Source organism: Salvelinus alpinus, chromosome 8 (assembly GCF_045679555.1).
Source record: "Salvelinus alpinus chromosome 8, SLU_Salpinus.1, whole genome shotgun sequence".
Taxonomy (NCBI): Eukaryota; Metazoa; Chordata; class Actinopteri; order Salmoniformes; family Salmonidae; genus Salvelinus; species Salvelinus alpinus.
The window spans coordinates 46,523,663-46,546,710 of NC_092093.1; the positions used below are offsets into that span (position 1 = coordinate 46,523,663).

The following is a 23,048-nucleotide window of genomic DNA, read 5'->3' on the forward strand; positions in this document are numbered from 1 at the left end:
TTTCTTTCTGAACAGGTGTGTGGGTACCTGTCACTGTTTCTTTCTGAACAGGTGTGTGGGTACTGTGTATTCCTGCTGACAGCTGTTTTTCCCCTCTCCTCTAGAACAGACAGAATGACCTGCTGAAGGCTCTTCTGAAGGCCAACGTGGAGAAGGCGGTGAGGCTGGGGGTGTGGAGCACCAAGGCTCTTCGGGTCAGAGAGCTGGAGGTGGTTCCTAGCAACATGTGGGGGGGGCAGGGGCTCCTGGGGTCTTCTGTACGCTTCTGCAGCTTCCAGGGAGCCAATGAGAAGGTCTGGCACGTCCTGGTGAGTTAGGACACGTCACAGTGGAGCCTCTGTTGTTGCTTTGTTATCATAGAATTCATGTAGCCTCACGTATAGGACTCTAGTGGCTTTATACACGGCAGACACCACATCACAAACCTCTGGGGGTTTTTAAATTACTATGCGTGTTGTTTTCCATAGGTTTGTAAAGATCTGACATGATAGCTCCTTCCTTTTCATTCAGGATGTGGAATCTAATTCCCCAGCAGCGTTGGCTGGCTTGCAGGCACATCAAGACTTCATTGTTGGAGCGGACCAGGTGTTGCAAGATGTACGATAAAGACCAGTAACCTGTTGTTTGCACGGAAAATCCATTTCACCAAATATTCTAAACTTGTTCAAAGTCACTGTCAGCTGGCATGTTTTTCCTCCCAGATTGCCCTTTTTTCTGACTGAAGTGTCTGTGATTGTGTTGTTTCACTCTGCAGTCTGAGGACTTGTTCACCCTGATCGAGAGCAGCGAGGGCAAGCCTCTGAAGCTGCTGGTCTACAACACTGGGACAGACCTCTGTAGACAGCTGGTGGTTACCCCCAATGGAGCCTGGGGCGGAGAGGGCAGGTAAACCTCTCTCCACTCGAACAGACTGTATCAACCTCTTTTAGGAGGGAAAGTCTTTTAATATCCCGCTACCACTTCATACCCTGCTACAACCTTTAGCAACGGGTATATTCACAATATACCATAGCCCCTTAGCAACGGGTATATTCACAGTATACCATAGCCCCTTAGCAACGGGTATATTCACAATATACCATAGCCCCTTAGCAACGGGTATATTCACAATATACCATAGCCCCTTAGCAACGGGTATATTCACAATATACCATAGCCCCTTAGCAACGGGTATATTCACAATATACCATAGCCCCTTAGCAACGGGTATATTCACAATATACCATAGCCCCTTAGCGACGGGTATATTCACAATATACCATAGCCCCTTAGCGACGGGTATATTCACAATATACCATATTCACAATATACCATAGCCCCTTAGCAATGAGTATATTCACAATATACCATAGCCCCTTAGCGACGGGTATATTCACAATATACCATAGCCCCTTAGCAACGGGTATATTCACAATATACCACAGCTCCTCCAGGCTTATTGTGTACTTCTATCTCAGCTTAGGCTGTGGTATTGGATACGGCTACTTGCACCGAATCCCAAGCCGTCCTGTTAACCTGAACAGCCAAGGGGCCCTTACTTTACCTACACCTGATGACAACAGCAGAACCCGAGAGATGCCTGCTGACCACCACACTGAGGTAAACACCTTCACATCTCACCTCTCGTTCCCTTTCAGACTAGACCGTTTTACTGACGGTTGATGAACGGTTAGGATTTCTTTTAGATAAATATGATACATTTTGCTGGTTACCTGTCACTGTTGGTCACCTGTCATCAGAGGAGGAGGAGGAGGAGGAGGCATTAGAGCACGTTGCTGCATCAGAGGAGGAGGAGGAGGCATAAGAGCACGTTGCTGCATCAGAGGAGGAGGAGGAGGCATTAGAGCACGTTGCTGCATCAGAATAGGAGGAGGAGGCATTAGAGCACGTTGCTGCATCAGAATAGGAGGAGGAGGCATTAGAGCACGTTGATGCATCAGAGGAGGAGGAGGAGGCTTTAGAGCACGTTGCTGCATCAGAGGAGGTGGAGGAGGCATTAGAGCACGTTGCTGCATCGGAGATGGAGGAGGCATTAGAGCACGTTGCTGCATCAGAGGAGGAGGAGGCATTAGAGCACGTTGCTGCATCAGAGGAGGAGGAGGCATTAGAGCACGTTGCTGCATCAGAGGAGGAGGAGGAGGCATTAGAGCACGTTGCTACATCAGAGGAGGAGGAGGCATTAGAGCACGTTGCTGCATCAGAGGAGGAGGAGGAGAAGGCATGAGAGCACGTTGCTGCATCAGAGGAGGAGGAGGAGGAGGCATTAGAGCACGTTGCTGCATCAGAGGAGGAGGAGGCATTAGAGCACGTTGCTGCATCAGAGGAGGAGGAGGAGGCATTAGAGCACGTTGCTGCATCAGAGGAGGAGGAGGAGGAGGCATTAGAGCACGTTGCTGCATCAGAGGAGGAGGAGGAGGCATTAGAGCACGTTGCTGCATCAGAGGAGGAGGCGGAGGAGGCATTAGAGCACGTTGCTGCATCAGAGGAGGAGGAGGAGGCATTAAAGCACGTTGCTGCATCGGAGATGGAGGAGGCATTAGAGCACGTTGCTGCATCAGAGGAGGAGGAGGCATTAGAGCACGTTGCTGCATCAGAGGAGGAGGAGGCATTAGAGCACGTTGCTGCATCAGAGGAGGAGGAGGAGGCATTAGAGCACGTTGCTACATCAGAGGAGGAGGAGGCATTAGAGCACGTTGCTGCATCAGAGGAGGAGGAGGAGAAGGCATGAGAGCACGTTGCTGCATCAGAGGAGGAGGAGAAGGCATTAGAGCACGTTGCTGCATCAGAGGAGGAGGAGGAGAAGGCATTAGAGCACGTTGCTGCATCAGAGGAGGAGGAGGAGGCATTAGATCACGTTGCTGCATCAGAGGCTCTATGGCTGGTTCTGGAGCTGGATTTGTCATACGCATTGATTTAGGGAAAACTTTGACTTCTCCATCTATTGTTATCTCCAAAGTTGTGGCATCTTCCATACATTGTGAATCAGGTGGAATGTTGAATCCACCATAGAAATAGTTAGCATCAGATGAAGCGCTGCTAATTTAGCGGAGCCCAGGGGGTTTTCAAAATGCTATAATTTATAAAATGGTCAGATATATATATATTTTAATTAAAAAATTGCTAAAAAATAAGTGAACATTTACAAATGATCCAATTTCTGGAAGGGATAAAAAAGTGGAAGTGCAAAAACCAAAGTTTGAAGCCCTTATTTTAATTAGCTCCATGGCTCAGGAAGCCAAGTAGACACTAAGTTTGAAGCCCTTATTTTAATTAGCTCCATGGCTCAGGAAGCCAAGTAGACACTAAGTTTGAAGCCCTTATTTTAATTAGCTCCATGGCTCAGGAAGCCAAGTAGACACTAAGTTTGAAGCCCTCATTTTACTTAGCTCCATGGCTCAGCAGACACAAGGCTGTTTGGCATCTCAGTCACCAAGAGGGAAAACTTTGCAGCTGTTTCTGAATAATAAACATGCTGGTGGGTGAGTAATATTAAAATAAAACCCAGCCCAGAAACAAAACGTAGGCTGAAAATAATTTGTATGTGGTATCGTAGGAAAGACGCTGCGTTCACACGGATTAAAAACGAAGTGGGCAGTTTGACGACAAACATGTTTTCCTGTTGTTCTGTTTGACTGTCAGATTCCTCCAGTGTCTCTGAGGCTCTGACACCTGACCTATCAGAGATGGTCTCCTCCATTGACATGGGTCACATGACCAAGGACTTGTCCATGCTAGCCCATGACGGGGATGTCTCCTGTTGTCAACACCACCCCAACCCCCAAGACCTGATGTCCACTCCCTCTGGTGGAGCCGCCCCAGGGGACCTGATCAGTCATGAAGTCTCAGAGGACCTGTCTGCTACATCACTGGACCAGGGGGTTGATCTGAACATGGCAATACACTCGCACCTGGCAAACCACAGCCCACAACTGAAGGCAGAGGAGGAGAGGAGGAGGAGGAGGCATTAGAGCACGTTGCTGCATCAGAGGAGGAGGAGGAGGCATTAGAGCACGTTGCTGCATCAGAGGAGGAGGAGGCATTAGAGCACGTTGCTGCATCAGAGGAGGAGGAGGAGGCATTAGAGCACGTTGCTGCATCAGAGGAGGAGGAGGAGGAGGCATTAGAGCACGTTGCTGCATCAGAGGAGGAGGAGGAGGCATTAGAGCACGTTGCTGCATCAGAGGAGGAGGCGGAGGAGGCATTAGAGCACGTTGCTGCATCAGAGGAGGAGGAGGCATTAAAGCACGTTGCTGCATCAGAGGAGGAGGAGGCATTAGAGCACGTTGCTGCATCAGAGGAGGAGGAGGCATTAGAGCACGTTGCTGCATCAGAGGAGGAGGAGGAGGCATTAGAGCACGTTGCTGCATCAGAGGAGGAGGAGGAGGCATTAGAGCACGTTGCTGCATCAGGGGAGGAGGAGGCATTAGAGCACGTTGCTGCATCAGAGGAGGAGGAGGAGGAGGCATTAGAGCACGTTGCTGCATCAGAGGAGGAGGAGGCATTAGAGCACGTTGCTGCATCAGAGGAGGAGGAGGAGGCATTAGAGCACGTTGCTGCATCAGAGGAGGAGGAGGAGGCATTAGAGCACGTTGCTGCATCAGAGGAGGCATTAGGGCACGTTGCTGCATCAGAGGAGGAGGAGGCATTAGAGCACGTTGCTGCATCAGAGGAGGCATTAGAGCACGTTGCTGCATCAGAGGAGGAGGAGGCATTAGAGCACGTTGCTGCATCAGAGGAGGAGGAGGCATTAGAGCACGTTGCTGCATCAGAGGAGGAGAAGGCATTAGAGCACGTTGCTGCATCAGAGGAGGAGGAGGAGGCATTAGAGCACGTTGCTGCATCAGAGGAGGAGGAGGCATTAGAGCACGTTGCTGCATCAGAGGAGGAGGAGGCATTAGAGCACGTTGCTGCATCAGAGGAGGAGGAGGAGGCATTAGAGCATGTTGCTGCATCAGAGGAGGAGGAGGCATTAGAGCACGTTGTTGCATCAGAGGAGGAGGAGGAGGCATTAGAGCACGTTGCTGCATCAGAGGAGGAGGCGGAGGAGGCATTAGAGCACGTTGCTGCATCAGAGGAGGAGGAGGAGGCATTAGAGCACGTTGCTGCATCAGCAGAGGAGGAGGCATTAGAGCACGTTGCTGCATCAGAGGAGACGGAGGAGGAGGCATTAGAGCACGTTGCTGCATCAGAGGAGGAGGAGGAGGAGGCATTAGAGCACGTTGCTGCATCAGAGGAGGAGGAGGAGGCATTAGAGCACGTTGCTGCATCAGAGGAGGAGGCATTAGAGCACGTTGCTGCATCAGCGGAGGAGGAGGCATTAGAGCACGTTGCTGCATCAGAGGAGGAGGAGGCATTAGAGCACGTTGCTGCATCAGAGGAGGAGGAGGAGGCATTAGAGCACGTTGCTGCATCAGAGGAGGAGGAGGAGGCATTAGAGCACGTTGCTGCATCAGGGGAGGAGGAGGCATTAGAGCACGTTGCTGCATCAGAGGAGGAGGAGGAGGAGGCATTAGAGCATTTTGCTGCATCAGAGGAGGAGGAGGCATTAGAGCACGTTGCTGCATCAGAGGAGGAGGAGGAGCAGGCATTAGAGCACGTTGCTGCATCAGAGGAGGAGGAGGAGGAGGCATTAGAGCACGTTGCTGCATCAGAGGAGGAGGAGGAGGAGGAGGCATTAGAGCACGTTGCTGCATCAGAGGAGGAGGAGGAGGCATTAGAGCACGTTGCTGCATCAGAGGAGGAGGAGGCATTAGAGCACGTTGCTGCATCAGAGGAGGAGAAGGCATTAGAGCACGTTGCTGCATCAGAGGAGGAGGAGGAGGCATTAGAGCACGTTGCTGCATCAGAGGAGGAGGAGAAGGCATTGGAGCACGTTGCTGCATCAGAGGAGGAGGAGGAGGCATTAGAGCACGTTGCTGCATCAGAGGAGGAGGAGGCATTAGAGCACGTTGCTGCATCAGAGGAGGAGGAGGAGGCATTAGAGCACGTTGCTGCATCAGAGGAGGAGGAGGAGGCATTAGAGCACGTTGCTGCATCAGAGGAGGAGGAGGAGGCATTAGAGCACGTTGCTGCATCAGAGGAGGAGGAGGAGGAGGAGGCATTAGAGCACGTTGCTGCATCAGAGGAGGAGGAGGAGGCATAAGAGCACGTTGCTGCATCAGAGGAGGAGGAGGAGGCATTAGAGCACGTTGCTGCATCGGAGGAGGAGGAGGCATTAGAGCACGTTGCTGCATCAGAATAGGAGGAGGAGGCATTAGAGCACGTTGCTGCATCAGAATAGGAGGAGGAGGCATTAGAGCACGTTGATGCATCAGAGGAGGAGGAGGAGGCTTTAGAGCACGTTGCTGCATCAGAGGAGGTGGAGGAGGCATTAGAGCACGTTGCTGCATCGGAGATGGAGGAGGCATTAGAGCACGTTGCTGCATCAGAGGAGGAGGAGGCATTAGAGCACGTTGCTGCATCAGAGGAGGAGGAGGCATTAGAGCACGTTGCTGCATCAGAGGAGGAGGAGGAGGCATTAGAGCACGTTGCTACATCAGAGGAGGAGGAGGCATTAGAGCACGTTGCTGCATCAGAGGAGGAGGAGGAGAAGGCATGAGAGCACGTTGCTGCATCAGAGGAGGAGGAGAAGGCATTAGAGCACGTTGCTGCATCAGAGGAGGAGGAGGAGAAGGCATTAGAGCACGTTGCTGCATCAGAGGAGGAGGAGGAGGCATTAGATCACGTTGCTGCATCAGAGGAGGAGGAGGAAGCATTAGAGCACGTTGCTGCATCGGAGGAGGAGGAAGCATTAGAGCACGTTGCTGCATCAGAGGAGGAGGAGGCATTAGAGCACGTTGCTGCATCAGAGAAGGAGGAGGAGGCATTAGAGCACGTTGCTGCATCAGAGGAGGAGGAGGCATTAGAGCACGTTGCTGCATCAGAGGAGGAGGAGGCATTAGAGCACGTTGCTGCATCGGAGGAGGAGGAGGAGGCATTAGAGCACGTTGCTGCATCAGAGGAGGAAGAGGCATTAGAGCACGTTGCTCTATCAGAGGAGGAGGAGGAGGCATTAGAGCACATTGCTGCATCAGAGGAGGAGGAGGAGGCATTAGAGCACGTTGCTGCATCAGAGGAGGAGGAGGAGGCATTAGAGCACGTTGCTGCATCAGAGGAGGAGGAGGCATTAGAGCACGTTGCTGCATCAGAGGAGGAGGAGAAGGAGGCATTAGAGCACGTTGCTGCATCAGAGGAGGAGGAGGCATTAGAGCACGTTGCTGCATCGGAGGAGGAGGCATTAGAGCACGTTGCTGCATCAGAGGAGGAGGAGGCATTAGAGCACGTTGCTGCATCAGAGGAGGAGAAGGCATTGGAGCACGTTGCTGCATCAGAGGAGGAGGAGGAGGCATTAGAGCACGTTGCTGCATCAGAGGAGGAGGAGGAGGCATTAGAGCACGTTGCTGCATCAGAGGAGGAGGAGGCATTAGAGCACGTTGCTGCATCAGAGGAGGAGGAGGCATTAGAGCACGTTGCTGCATCGGAGGAGGAGGAGGAGGCATTAGAGCACGTTGCTGCAGAGGAGGAGGAGGAGGAGGCATTAGAGCACGTTGCTGCATCAGAGGAGGAGGAGGAGGCATTAGAGCACGTTGCTGCATCAGAGGAGGAGGAGGAGGCATTAGAGCACGTTGCTGCATCAGAGGAGGAGGAGGCATTAGAGCACGTTGCTGCATCAGAGGAGGAGAAGGCATTGGAGCACGTTGCTGCATCAGAGGAGGAGGAGGAGGCATTGGAGCACGTTGCTGCATCAGAGGAGGAGGAGGAGGCATTAGAGCACGTTGCTGCATCAGGGGAGGAGGGGGCATTACAGCACGTTGCTGCATCAGAGGAGGAGGAGGCATTAGAGCACGTTGCTGCATCAGAGGAGGCATTAGAGCACGTTGCTGCATCAGAGGAGGAGGAGGAGGCATTAGAGCACGTTGCTGCATCAGAGGAGGAGGAGGAGGCATTAGAGCACGTTGCTGCATCAGAGGAGGAGGAGGCATTAGAGCACGTTGCTGCATCAGAGGAGGAGGAGGCATTAGAGCACGTTGCTGCATCAGAGGAGGAGGAGGAGGCATTGGAGCACGTTGCTGCATCAGAGGAGGAGGAGGAGGCATTAGAGCACGTTGCTGCATCAGAGGAGGAGGAGGCATTAGAGCACGTTGCTGCATCGGAGGAGGAGGAGGGATTAGAGCACGTTGCTGCATCAGAGGAGGAGGAGGAGGCATTAGAGCACGTTGCTGCATCAGAGGAGGAGGAGGAGGCATTAGAGCACGTTGCTGCATCAGAGGAGGAGGAGGAGGAGGCATTAGAGCACGTTGCTGCATCAGAGGAGGAGGGAGGAGGCATTAGAGCACGTTGCTGCATCAGAGGAGGAGGAGGCATTAGAGCACGTTGCTGCATCAGAGGAGGAGGAGGAGGCATTAGAGCACGTTGCTGCATCAGAGGAGGAGGAGGAGGCATTAGAGCACGTTGCTGCATCAGAGGAGGAGGAGGAGGCATTAGAGCACGTTGCTGCATCAGAGGAGGAGGAGGAGGCATTAGAGCACGTTGCTGCATCGGAGGAGGAGGAGGCATTAGAGCACGTTGCTGCATCAGGGGAGGAGGGGGCATTACAGCACGTTGCTGCATCGGAGGAGGAGGAGGAGGAGGCATTAGAGCACGTTGTTGAATCAGAGGAGGAGGAGGCATTAGAGCACGTTGCTGCATCAGAGGAGGAGGAGGCATTAGAGCACGTTGCTGCATCGGAGGAGGAGGAGGCATTAGAGCACGTTGCTGCATCAGAGGAGGAGGAGGCATTAGAGCACGTTGCTGCATCAGAGGAGGAGGAGGAGGAGGCATTAGAGCACGTTGTTGAATCAGAGGAGGAGGAGGCATTAAAGCACGTTGCTGCATCAGAGGAGGAGGAGGCATTAGAGCACGTTGCTGCATCAGAGGAGGAGGAGGCATTAGAGCACGTTGCTGCATCAGAGGAGGAGGAGGAGGAGTCATTACAGCACGTTGCTGCATCAGAGGAGGAGGAGGAGGCATTAGACACGTTGCTACATCAGAGGAGGAGGAGGCATTAGAGCACGTTGCTGCATCAGAGGAGGAGGAGGAGAAGGCATGAGAGCACGTTGCTGCATCAGAGGAGGAGGAGAAGGCATTAGAGCACGTTGCTGCATCGGAGGAGGAGGAGGAGGCATTAGAGCACGTTGCTGCATCAGAGGAGGAGGAGGAGGCATTAGATCACGTTGCTGCATCAGAGGAGGAGGAGGAAGCATTAGAGCACGTTGCTGCATCAGAGGAGGAGGAGGAGGAGGAGGCATTAGAGCACGTTGCTGCATCAGAGAAGGAGGAGGAGGCATTAGAGCACGTTGCTGCATCGGAGGAGGAGGAGGAGGCATTAGAGCACGTTGCTGCATCAGAGGAGGAGGAGGCATTAGAGCACGTTGCTGTATCAGAGGAGGAGGATGTAGGCATTAGAGCACGTTGCTGCATCAGAGGAGGAGGTGGCATTAGAGCACGTTGCTGCATCAGAGGAGGAAGAGGCATTAGAGCACGTTGCTGCATCAGAGGAGGAGGAGGCATTAGAGCACGTTGCTGCATCAGAGGAGGAGGAGGAGGCATTAGAGCACGTTGCTGCATCAGAGGAGGAGGAGGCATTAGAGCACGTTGCTGCATCAGAGGAGGAGGAGGAGGCATTAGAGCACGTTGCTGCATCAGAGGAGGAGGTGGCATTAGAGCACGTTGCTGCATCAGAGGAGGAGGAGGCATTAGAGCACGTTGCTGCATCAGAGGAGGAGGAGGCATTAGAGCACGTTGCTGCATCAGAGGAGGAGGAGGAGGCATTAGAGCACGTTGCTGCATCAGAGGAGGAGGAGGAGGCATTAGAGCACGTTGCTGCATCGGAGGAGGAGGAGGCATTAGAGCACGTTGCTGCATCAGGGGAGGAGGGGGCATTACAGCACGTTGCTGCATCGGAGGAGGAGGAGGAGGAGGCATTAGAGCACGTTGTTGAATCAGAGGAGGAGGAGGCATTAGAGCACGTTGCTGCATCAGAGGAGGAGGAGGCATTAGAGCACGTTGCTGCATCGGAGGAGGAGGAGGCATTATAGCACGTTGCTGCATCAGAGGAGGAGGAGGCATTAGAGCACGTTGCTGCATCAGAGGAGGAGGAGGAGGAGGAGGCATTAGAGCACGTTGTTGAATCAGAGGAGGAGGAGGCATTAGAGCACGTTGCTGCATCAGAGGAGGAGGAGGCATTAGAGCACGTTGCTGCATCAGAGGAGGAGGAGGCATTAGAGCACGTTGCTGCATCAGAGGAGGAGGAGGAGGAGGAGGCATTAGAGCACGTTGCTGCATCAGAGGAGGAGGAGGAGGCATTAGAGCACGTTGCTGCATCAGAGGAGGAGGTGGCATTAGAGCACGTTGCTGCATCAGAGGAGGAGGAGGCATTAGAGCACGTTGCTGCATCAGAGGAGGAGGAGGCATTAGAGCACGTTGCTGCATCAGAGGAGGAGGAGGAGGCATTAGAGCACGTTGCTGCATCGGAGGAGGCATTAGAGCACGTTGCTGCATCAGAGGAGGAGGAGGCATTAGAGCACGTTGCTGCATCAGAGGAGGAGAAGGCATTGGAGCACGTTGCTGCATCAGAGGAGGAGGAGGAGGCATTAGAGCACGTTGCTGCATCAGAGGAGGAGGAGGAGGCATTAGAGCACGTTGCTGCATCAGAGGAGGAGGAGGCATTAGAGCACGTTGCTGCATCAGAGGAGGAGGAGGCATTAGAGCACGTTGCTGCATCGGAGGAGGAGGAGGAGGAGGAGGCATTAGAGCACGTTGCTGCAGAGGAGGAGGAGGAGGATTCATTAGAGCACGTTGCTGCATCAGAGGAGGAGGAGGAGGCATTAGAGCACGTTGCTGCATCGGAGGAGGAGGCATTAGAGCACGTTGCTGCATCAGAGGAGGAGGAGGCATTAGAGCACGTTGCTGCATCAGAGGAGGAGAAGGCATTGGAGCACGTTGCTGCATCGGAGGAGGAGGCATTAGAGCACGTTGCTGCATCAGAGGAGGAGGAGGAGGCATTAGAGCACGTTGCTGCATCAGAGGAGGAGGAGGAGGCATTAGAGCACGTTGCTGCATCAGAGGAGGAGGAGGCATTAGAGCACGTTGCTGCATCAGAGGAGGAGGAGGCATTAGAGCACGTTGCTGCATCGGAGGAGGAGGAGGAGGCATTAGAGCACGTTGCTGCTGAGGAGGATGAGGAGGAGGCATTAGAGCACGTTGCTGCATCAGAGGAGGAGGAGGAGGCATTAGAGCACGTTGCTGCATCAGAGGAGGAGGAGGCATTAGAGCACGTTGCTGCATCAGAGGAGGAGAGGAGTAGGAGGAGGAGGCATTAGAGCACGTTGCTGCATCAGAGGAGGAGGAGGCGGCATTAGAGCACGTTGCTGCATCAGAGGAGGAGGAGGAGGCATTAGAGCACGTTGCTGCATCAGAGGAGGAGGAGGCATTAGAGCACGTTGCTGCATCAGAGGAGGAGGAGGAGGCATTAGAGCACGTTGCTGCATGAGAGGAGTAGGAGGAGGCATTAGAGCACGTTGCTGCATCAGAGGAGGAGGAGGAGGCATTAGAGCACGTTGCTGCATCAGAGGAGGAGGAGGAGGAGGAGGAGGCATTAGAGCACGTTGCTGCATCGGAGGAGGAGGAGGCATAAGAGCACGTTGCTGCATCAGAGGAGGAGGAGGCATTAGAGCACGTTGCTGCATCAGAGCAGGAGGAGGCATTAGAGCACGTTGCTGCATCAGAATAGGAGGAGGGGGCATTAGAGCACGTTGCTGCATCAGAGGAGGAGGAGGAGGCATTAGAGCACGTTGCTGCATCAGAGTAGGAGGAGGAGGCATAAGTGCACGTTGCTGCATCAGAGGAGGAGGAGGAGGCATTAGAGCACGTTGCTGCATCGGAGGAGGAGGAGGAGGAGGCATTAGAGCACGTTGCTGCATCAGAGGAGGAGGAGGAGGCATTAGAGCACGTTGCTGCATCAGAGGAGGAGGAGGAGGCATTAGAGCACGTTGCTGCATCAGAGGAGGAGGAGGAGGCATTAGAGCACGTTGCTGCATCAGAGGAGGAGGAGGAGGCATTAGAGCACGTTGCTGCATCAGAGAAGGAGGAGGAGGCATTAGAGCACGTTGCTGCATCAGAGGAGGAGGAGGCATTAGAGCACGTTGCTGCATCAGAGGAGGAGGAGGCATTAGAGCACGTTGCTGCATCGGAGGAGGAGGAGGAGGCATTAGAGCACGTTGCTGCATCAGAGGAGGAGAAGGCATTGGAGCACGTTGCTGCATCAGAGGAGGAGGAGGAGGCATTAGAGCACGTTGCTGCATCAGAGGAGGAGGAGGAGGCATTAGAGCACGTTGCTGCATCAGAGGAGGAGGAGGCATTAGAGCACGTTGCTGCATCAGAGGAGGAGGAGGCATTAGAGCACGTTGCTGCATCGGAGGAGGAGGAGGAGGAGGAGGAATTAGAGCACGTTGCTGCAGAGGAGGAGGAGGAGGAGGCATTAGAGCACGTTGCTGCATCAGAGGAGGAGGAGGAGGCATTAGAGCACGTTGCTGCATCAGAGGAGGAGGAGGAGGCATTAGAGCACGTTGCTGCATCAGAGGAGGAGGAGGCATTAGAGCACGTTGCTGCATCAGAGGAGGAGAAGGCATTGGAGCACGTTGCTGCATCAGAGGAGGAGGAGGAGGCATTGGAGCACGTTGCTGCATCAGAGGAGGAGGCATTAGAGCACGTTGCTGCATCAGGGGAGGAGGGGGCATTACAGCACGTTGCTGCATCAGAGGAGGAGGAGGCATTAGAGCACGTTGCTGCATCAGAGGAGGCATTAGAGCACGTTGCTGCATCAGAGGAGGAGGAGGAGGCATTAGAGCACGTTGCTGCATCAGAGGAGGAGGAGGAGGCATTAGAGCACGTTGCTGCATCAGAGGAGGAGGAGGCATTAGAGCACGTTGCTGCATCAGAGGAGGAGGAGGCATTAGAGCACGTTGCTGCATCAGAGGAGGAGGAGGAGGCATTGGAGCACGTTGCTGCATCAGAGGAGGAGGAGGAGGCATTAGAGCACGTTGCTGCATCAGAGGAGGAGGAGGAGGCATTAGAGCACGTTGCTGCATCAGAGGAGGAGGAGGCATTAGAGCACGTTGCTGCATCGGAGGAGGAGGAGGGATTAGAGCACGTTGCTGCATCAGAGGAGGAGGAGGAGGCATTAGAGCACGTTGCTGCATCAGAGGAGGAGGAGGAGGCATTAGAGCACGTTGCTGCATCAGAGGAGGAGGAGGCATTAGAGCACGTTGCTGCATCAGAGGAGGAGGAGGAGGAGGCATTAGAGCACGTTGCTGCATCAGAGGAGGAGGAGGAGGCATTAGAGCACGTTGCTGCATCAGAGGAGGAGGAGGCATTAGAGCACGTTGCTGCATCAGAGGAGGAGGAGGAGGCATTAGAGCACGTTGCTGCATCAGAGGAGGAGGAGGAGGCATTAGAGCACGTTGCTGCATCAGAGGAGGAGGAGGAGGCATTAGAGCACGTTGCTGCATCAGAGGAGGAGGAGGAGGCATTAGAGCACGTTGCTGCATCAGAGGAGGAGGAGGAGGCATTAGAGCACGTTGCTGCATCGGAGGAGGAGGAGGCATTAGAGCACGTTGCTGCATCAGGGGAGGAGGGGGCATTACAGCACGTTGCTGCATCAGAGGAGGAGGAGGCATTTGAGCACGTTGCTGCATCAGAATAGGAGGAGGAGGCATTAGAGCACGTTGATGCATCAGAGGAGGAGGAGGCATTAGAGCACGTTGCTGCATCAGAGGAGGAGGAGGAGGCATTAGAGCACGTTGCTGCATCAGAGGAGGAGGAGGAGGCATTAGAGCACGTTGCTGCATCAGAGGAGGAGGAGGAGGCATTAGAGCACGTTGCTGCATCGGAGGAGGAGGAGGAGGCATTAGAGCACGTTGCTGCATCAGAGGAGGAGGAGAAGGCATTAGAGCACGTTGCTGCATCAGAGGAGGAGGAGGAGGCATTAGATCACGTTGCTGCATCAGAGGAGGAGGAGGAAGCATTAGAGCACGTTGCTGCATCAGAGGAGGAGGAGGAGGCATTAGAGCACGTTGCTGCATCAGAGGAGGAGGAGGAGGCATAAGAGCACGTTGTTGAATCAGAGGAGGAGGAGAAGGCATTAGAGCACGTTGCTGCATCGGAGGAGGAGGAGGCATTAGAGCACGTTGCTGCATCGGAGGAGGAGGAGGAGGAGGCATTAGAGCACGTTGTTGAATCAGAGGAGGAGGATGCATTAGAGCACGTTGCTGCATCAGAGGAGGAGTAGGCATTAGAGCACGTTGCTGCATCGGAGGAGGAGGAGGCATTAGAGCACGTTGCTGCATCGGAGGAGGAGGAGGCATTAGAGCACGTTGCTGCATCAGAGGAGGAGGAGGAGGAGGCATTAGAGCACGTTGTTGAATCAGAGGAGGAGGAGGCATTAGAGCACGTTGCTGCATCAGAGGAGGAGGAGGCATTAGAGCACGTTGCTGCATCAGAGGAGGAGGAGGAGGCATTACAGCACGTTGCTGCATCAGAGGAGGAGGAGGAGGCATTAGAGCACGTTGCTACATCAGAGGAGGAGGAGGCATTAGAGCACGTTGCTGAATCAGAGGAGGAGGAGGAGAAGGCATGAGAGCACGTTGCTGCATCAGAGGAGGAGGAGAAGGCATTAGAGCACGTTGCTGCATCGGAGGAGGAGGAGGAGGCATTAGAGCACGTTGCTGCATCAGAGGAGGAGGAGAAGGCATTAGAGCACGTTGCTGCATCAGAGGAGGAGGAGGAGGCATTAGATCACGTTGCTGCATCAGAGGAGGAGGAGGAAGCATTAGAGCACGTTGCTGCATCAGAGGAGGAGGAGGAGGAGGAGGCATTAGAGCACGTTGCTGCATCAGAGAAGGAGGAGGAGGCATTAGAGCACGTTGCTGCATCAGAGGAGGAGGAGGCATTAGAGCACGTTGCTGCATCAGAGGAGGAGGAGGCATTAGAGCACGTTGCTGCATCGGAGGAGGAGGAGGAGGCATTAGAGCACGTTGCTGCATCAGAGGAGGAGGAGGCATTAGAGCACGTTGCTCTATCAGAGGAGGAGGAGGAGGCATTAGAGCACGTTGCTGCATCAGAGGAGGAGGTGGCATTAGAGCACGTTGCTGCATCAGAGGAGGAGGAGGAGGCATTAGAGCACGTTGCTGCATCAGAGGAGGAGGAGGCATTAGAGCACGTTGCTGCATCGGAGGAGGAGGAGGAGGCATTAGAGCACGTTGCTGCAGAGGAGGATGAGGAGGAGGCATTAGAGCACGTTGCTGCATCAGAGGAGGAGGAGGAGGCATTAGAGCACGTTGCTGCATCAGAGGAGGAGGAGGCATTATAGCACGTTGCTGCATCAGAGGAGGAGAGGAGGAGGAGGAGGAGGCATTAGAGCACGTTGCTGCATCAGAGGAGGAGGAGGAGGCATTAGAGCACGTTGCTGCATCAGAGGAGGAGGAGGAGGCATTAGAGCACGTTGCTGCATCAGAGGAGGAGGAGGCATTAGAGCACGTTGCTGCATCGGAGGAGGAGGAGGAGGCATTAGAGCACGTTGCTGCAGAGGAGGATGAGGAGGAGGCATTAGAGCACGTTGCTGCATCAGAGGAGGAGGAGGAGGCATTAGAGCACGTTGCTGCATCAGAGGAGGAGGAGGCATTATAGCACGTTGCTGCATCAGAGGAGGAGAGGAGGAGGAGGAGGAGGCATTAGAGCACGTTGCTGCATCAGAGGAGGAGGAGGAGGCATTAGAGCACGTTGCTGCATCAGAGGAGGAGGAGGCATTAGAGCACGTTGCTGCATCAGAGGAGGAGGAGGAGGCATTAGAGCACGTTGCTGCATCAGAGGAGGAGGCATTAGAGCACGTTGCTGCATCAGAGGAGGAGGAGGAGGCATTAGAGCACGTTGCTGCATCAGAGGAGGAGGAGGAGGCATTAGAGCACGTTGCTGCATCAGAGGAGGAGGAGGAGGAGGAGGAGGCATTAGAGCACGTTGCTGCATCGGAGGAGGAGGAGGCATAAGAGCACGTTGCTGCATCAGAGGAGGAGGAGGAGGCATTAGAGCACGTTGCTGCATCAGAGGAGGAGGAGGCATTAGAGCACGTTGCTGCATCAGAATAGGAGGAGGGGGCATTAGAGCACGTTGCTGCATCAGAGGAGGAGGAGGAGGCATTAGAGCACGTTGCTGCATCAGAGTAGGAGGAGGAGGCATAAGCGCACGTTGCTGCATCAGAGGAGGAGGAGGAGGCATTAGAGCACGTTGCTGCATCGGAGGAGGAGGAGGCATTAGAGCACGTTGCTGCATCAGAGGAGGAGGAGGAGGAGGCATTAGAGCACGTTGTTGCATCAGAGGAGGAGGAGGCATTAGAGCACGTTGCTGCATCAGAGGAGGAGGAGGCATTAGAGCACGTTGCTGCATCAGAGGAGGAGGAGGCATTAGAGCACGTTGCTGCATCAGAGGAGGAGGAGGAGGCATTAGAGCACGTTGCTGCATCAGAGGAGGAGGAGGCATTAGAGCACGTTGCTGCATCAGAGGAGGAGGAGGAGAAGGCATTAGAGCACGTTGCTGCATCAGAGGAGGAGGAGGCATTAGAGCACGTTGCTGCATCAGAGGAGGAGGAGGAGGCATTAGAGCACGTTGCTGCATCAGAGAAGGAGGAGGAGGCATTAGAGCACGTTGCTGCATCAGAGGAGGAGGAGGCATTAGAGCACGTTGCTGCATCAGAGGAGGAGGAGGAGGAGGCATTAGAGCACGTTGCTGCATCAGAGGAGGAGAAGGCATTAGAGCACGTTGCTGCATCAGAGGAGGAGGAGATCATTAGAGCACCAAATCAATGTGTAGGGTTAATAGATATATACAGGGAGAATCAGATCAATGTGTAGGGGTAATAGATATATACAGAGAGAACCAGATCAATGTTTAGGGGTAATAGATATATACAGGGAGAACCAGATCAATGTGTAGGGGTAATAGATATATACAGGGAGAACCAGATCAATGTGTAGGGGTAATAGATATATACACAGAGAACCAGATCAATGTGTAGGGGTAATAGATATATACAGGGAGAACCAGATCAATGTGTAGGGGTAATATATATATACAGGGAGAACCAGATCAATGTGTAGGGGTAATAGATATATACAGGGAGAACCAGTACCAGATCAATGTGTAGGGGTAATAGATATATACAGGGAGAACCAGATCAATGTGTAGGGGTAATAGATATATACAGGGAGAACCAGTACCAGATCAATGTGTAGGGGTAATAGATATATACAGGGAGAACCAGAACCAGATCAATGTGTAGGGGTAATAGATATATACAGGGAGAACCAGATCAATGTGTAGGGGTAATATATATATACAGGGAGAACCAGAACCAGATCAATGTGTAGGGGTAATAGATATATACAGGGAGAACCAGAACCAGATCAATGTGTAGGGGTAATAGATATATACAGGGAGTACCAGATCAATGTGTAGGGGTAATAGATATATACAGGGAGAACCAGAACCAGATCAATGTGTAGGGGTAATAGATATATATAGGGAGAACCAGATCAATGTGTAGGGGTAATATATATATACAGGGAGTACCAGATCAATGTGTAGGGGTAATAGATATATACAGGGAGAACCAGTACCAGATCAATGTGTAGGGGTAATAGATATATACAGGGAGTACCAGATCAATGTGTAGGGGTAATAGATATATACAGGGAGAACCAGTACCAGATCAATGTGTAGGGGTAATAGATATATACAGGGAGTACCAGATCAATGTGTAGGGGTAATAGATATATACAGGGAGTACCAGATCAATGTGTAGGGGTAATAGATACATACAGGGAGAACCAGATCAATGTGTAGGGGTAATAGATATATACAGGGAGAACCAGTACCAGATCAATGTGTAGGGGTAATAGATATATACAGGGAGAACCAGAACCAGATCAATGTGTAGGGGTAATAGATATATACAGGGAGAACCAGATCAATGTGTAGGGGTAATAGATATATACAGGGAGAACCAGATCAATGTGTAGGGGTAATAGATATATACAGGGAGAACCAGAACCAGATCAATGTGTAGGGGTAATAGATATATACAGGGAGAACCAGAACCAGATCAATGTGTAGGGGTAATAGATATATACAGGGAGTACCAGATCAATGTGTAGGGGTAATAGATATATACAGGGAGAACCAGAACCAGATCAATGTGTAGGGGTAATAGATATATATAGGGAGAACCAGATCAATGTGTAGGGGTAATATATATATACAGGGAGTACCAGATCAATGTGTAGGGGTAATAGATATATACAGGGAGAACCAGTACCAGATCAATGTGTAGGGGTAATAGATATATACAGGGAGTACCAGATCAATGTGTAGGGGTAATAGATATATACAGGGAGAACCAGTACCAGATCAATGTGTAGGGGTAATAGATATATACAGGGAGTACCAGATCAATGTGTAGGGGTAATAGATATATACAGGGAGTACCAGATCAATGTGTAGGGGTAATAGATATATACAGGGAGAACCAGATCAATGTGTAGGGGTAATATATATATACAGGTAGAACCAGAACCAGATCAATGTGTAGGGGTAATAGATATATACAGGTAGAACCAGTACCAGATCAATTTGTAGGGGTAATAGATATATACAGGGAGAACCAGAACCAGATCAATGTGTAGGGGTAATAGATATATACAGGGAGTACCAGATCAATGTGTAGGGGTAATATATATATACAGGGAGAACCAGAACCAGATCAATGTGTAGGGGTAATAGATATATACAGGGAGTACCAGATCAATGTGTAGGGGTAATATATATATACAGGGAGAACCAGAACCAGATCAATGTGTAGGGGTAATAGATATATACAGGGAGAACCAGAACCAGATCAATGTGTAGGGGTAATAGATATATACAGGGAGAACCAGATCAATGTGTAGGGGTAATAGATATATACAGGGAGTACCAGATCAATGTGTAGGGGTAATATATATATACAGGGAGAACCAGATCAATGTGTAGGGGTAATAGATATATACAGGGAGAACCAGATCAATGTGTAGGGTAATAGATATATACAGGGAGAACCAGATCAATGTGTAGGGGTAATAGATATATACAGGGAGAACCAGATCAATGTGTAGGGGTAATAGATATATACAGAGAGAACCAGATCAATGTGTAGGGGTAATCGATATATACAGAGAGAACCAGATCAATGTGTAGGGGTAATAGATATATACAGGGAGAACCAGATCAATGTGTAGGGGTAATAGATATATACAGGGAGAACCGGATCAATGTGTAGGGGTAATAGATATATTCAGGGAGAACCGGATCAATGTGTAGGGGTAATAGATATATACAGAGAGAACCGGATCAATGTGTAGGGGTAATAGATATATACAGAGAGAACCGGATCAATGTGTAGGGGTAATAGATATATACAGGGAGAACCAGATCAATGTGTAGGGGTAATAGATATATACAGGGAGTACCAGATCAATGTGTAGGGGTAATAGATATATACAGGGAGAACCAGAACCAGATCAATGTGTAGGGGTAATAGATATATACAGGGAGAACCAGAACCAGATCAATGTGTAGGGGTAATAGATACATACAGGGAGAACCAGATCAATGTGTAGGGGTAATAGATATATAAAGGGAGAACCAGATCAATGTGTAGGGGTAATAGATATATACAGAGAGAACCAGATCAATGTGTAGGGTAATAGATATATACAGGGAGAACCAGATCAATGTGTAGGGGTAATAGATATATACAGGGAGTACCAGATCAATGTGTAGGGGTAATAGATATATACAGGGAGTACCAGTACCAGATCAATGTGTAGGGGTAATAGATATATACAGGGAGAACCGGATCAATGTGTAGGGGTAATAGATATATACAGAGAGAACCAGATCAATGTGTAGGGGTAATAGATATATACAGGGAGAACCAGATCAATGTGTAGGGGTAATCGATATATACAGAGAGAACCAGATCAATGTGTAGGGGTAATAGATATATACAGGGAGAACCAGATCAATGTGTAGGGGTAATAGATATATACAGGGAGAACCAAAACCAGATCAATGTGTAGGGGTAATAGATATATACAGAGAGAACCAGAACCAGATCAATGTGTAGGGGTAATAGATATATACAGGGAGAACCAGATCAATGTGTAGGGGTAATATATATATACAGGGAGAACCAGATCAATGTGTAGGGGTAATAGATATATACAGGGAGAACCAGTACCAGATCAATGTGTAGGGGTAATAGATATATACAGGGAGAACCAGATCAATGTGTAGGGGTAATAGATATATACAGGGAGAACCAGTACCAGATCAATGTGTAGGGGTAATAGATATATACAGGGAGAACCAGAACCAGATCAATGTGTAGGGGTAATAGATATATACAGGGAGAACCAGATCAATGTGTAGGGGTAATAGATATATACAGGGAGAACCAGATCAATGTGTAGGGGTAATAGATATATACAGGGAGAACCAGAACCAGATCAATGTGTAGGGGTAATAGATATATACAGGGAGAACCAGAACCAGATCAATGTGTAGGGGTAATAGATATATACAGGGAGTACCAGATCAATGTGTAGGGGTAATAGATATATACAGGGAGAACCAGAACCAGATCAATGTGTAGGGGTAATAGATATATATAGGGAGAACCAGATCAATGTGTAGGGGTAATATATATATACAGGGAGTACCAGATCAATGTGTAGGGGTAATAGATATATACAGGGAGAACCAGTACCAGATCAATGTGTAGGGGTAATAGATATATACAGGGAGTACCAGATCAATGTGTAGGGGTAATAGATATATACAGGGAGAACCAGTACCAGATCAATGTGTAGGGGTAATAGATATATACAGGGAGTACCAGATCAATGTGTAGGGGTAATAGATATATACAGGGAGTACCAGATCAATGTGTAGGGGTAATAGATATATACAGGGAGAACCAGATCAATGTGTAGGGGTAATAGATATATACAGGTAGAACCAGAACCAGATCAATGTGTAGGGGTAATAGATATATACAGGTAGAACCAGTACCAGATCAATTTGTAGGGGTAATAGATATATACAGGGAGAACCAGAACCAGATCAATGTGTAGGGGTAATAGATATATACAGGGAGTACCAGATCAATGTGTAGGGGTAATATATATATACAGGGAGAACCAGATCCAGATCAATGTGTAGGGGTAATAGATATATACAGGGAGAACCAGAACCAGATCAATGTGTAGGGGTAATAGATATATACAGGGAGAACCAGATCAATGTGTAGGGGTAATAGATATATACAGGGAGTACCAGATCAATGTGTAGGGGTAATAGATATATACAGGGAGAACCAGATCAATGTGTAGGGGTAATAGATATATACAGGGAGAACCAGATCAATGTGTAGGGTAATATATATATACAGGGAGAACCAGATCAATGTGTAGGGGTAATAGATATATACAGGGAGAACCAGATCAATGTGTAGGGGTAATAGATATATACAGAGAGAACCAGATCAATGTGTAGGGGTAATCGATATATACAGAGAGAACCAGATCAATGTGTAGGGGTAATAGATATATACAGGGAGAACCAGATCAATGTGTAGGGGTAATAGATATATACAGGGAGAACCGGATCAATGTGTAGGGGTAATAGATATATTCAGGGAGAACCGGATCAATGTGTAGGGGTAATAGATATATACAGAGAGAACCGGATCAATGTGTAGGGGTAATAGATATATACAGAGAGAACCGGATCAATGTGTAGGGGTAATAGATATATACAGGGAGAACCAGATCAATGTGTAGGGGTAATAGATATATACAGGGAGTACCAGATCAATGTGTAGGGGTAATAGATATATACAGGGAGAACCAGAACCAGATCAATGTGTAGGGGTAATAGATATATACAGGGAGAACCAGAACCAGATCAATGTGTAGGGGTAATAGATACATACAGGGAGAACCAGATCAATGTGTAGGGTAATAGATATATAAAGGGAGAACCAGATCAATGTGTAGGGGTAATAGATATATACAGGGAGTACCAGATCAATGTGTAGGGGTAATAGATATATACAGGGAGTACCAGTACCAGATCAATGTGTAGGGGTAATAGATATATACAGGGAGAACCGGATCAATGTGTAGGGGTAATAGATATATACAGAGAGAACCAGATCAATGTGTAGGGGTAATAGATATATACAGGGAGAACCAGATCAATGTGTAGGGGTAATCGATATATACAGAGAGAACCAGATCAATGTGTAGGGGTAATAGATATATACAGGGAGAACCAGATCAATGTTTAGGGGTAATAGATATATACAGGGAGAACCAAAACCAGATCAATGTGTAGGGGTAATAGATATATACAGGGAGAACCAGAACCAGATCAATGTGTAGGGGTAATAGATATATACAGGGAGAACCAGATCAATGTGTAGGGGTAATAGATATATACAGGGAGAACCAGAACCAGATCAATGTGTAGGGGTAATAGATATATACAGGGAGAACCAGATCAATGTGTAGGGGTAATAGATATATACAGGGAGAACCAGAACCAGATCAATGTGTAGGGGTAATAGATATATACAGGGAGAACCAGAACCAGATCAATGTGTAGGGGTAATAGATATATACAGGGAGTACCAGATCAATGTGTAGGGGTAATAGATATATACAGGGAGAACCAGAACCAGATCAATGTGTAGGGGTAATAGATATATATAGGGAGAACCAGATCAATGTGTAGGGGTAATATATATATACAGGGAGTACCAGATCAATGTGTAGGGGTAATAGATATATACAGGGAGAACCAGTACCAGATCAATGTGT

The 23,048-nt window shown here is 50.2% G+C and overlaps 1 protein-coding gene across 6 annotated transcripts in view; it reads left to right on the forward strand.

The window, feature by feature from the left end:
* The window catches only part of gorasp1b (golgi reassembly stacking protein 1b), a 41,248-nt gene that overhangs the window by 12,507 nt on the left and 5,693 nt on the right, over positions 1 to 23,048 (forward strand). For 2 of the 6 annotated variants that reach the window (XR_011676512.1, XR_011676513.1), the window contains exons 3-6: positions 105 to 308; positions 511 to 597; positions 755 to 885; positions 1,463 to 1,599. Coding sequence is in view for 3 of the 6 variants with exons in the window: in XM_071414070.1 (XP_071270171.1) it covers positions 105 to 308; positions 511 to 597; positions 755 to 885; positions 1,458 to 1,599 (564 nt within the window). In the remaining 3 variants the exon portion in view is untranslated. Of the gene's footprint in view, positions 1 to 104; positions 309 to 510; positions 598 to 754; positions 886 to 1,457; positions 1,600 to 23,048 lie in introns of all 6 variants that reach the window. The other 4 variants (XM_071414070.1, XM_071414069.1, XR_011676511.1 and 1 more) reach the window with 3 other exon arrangements.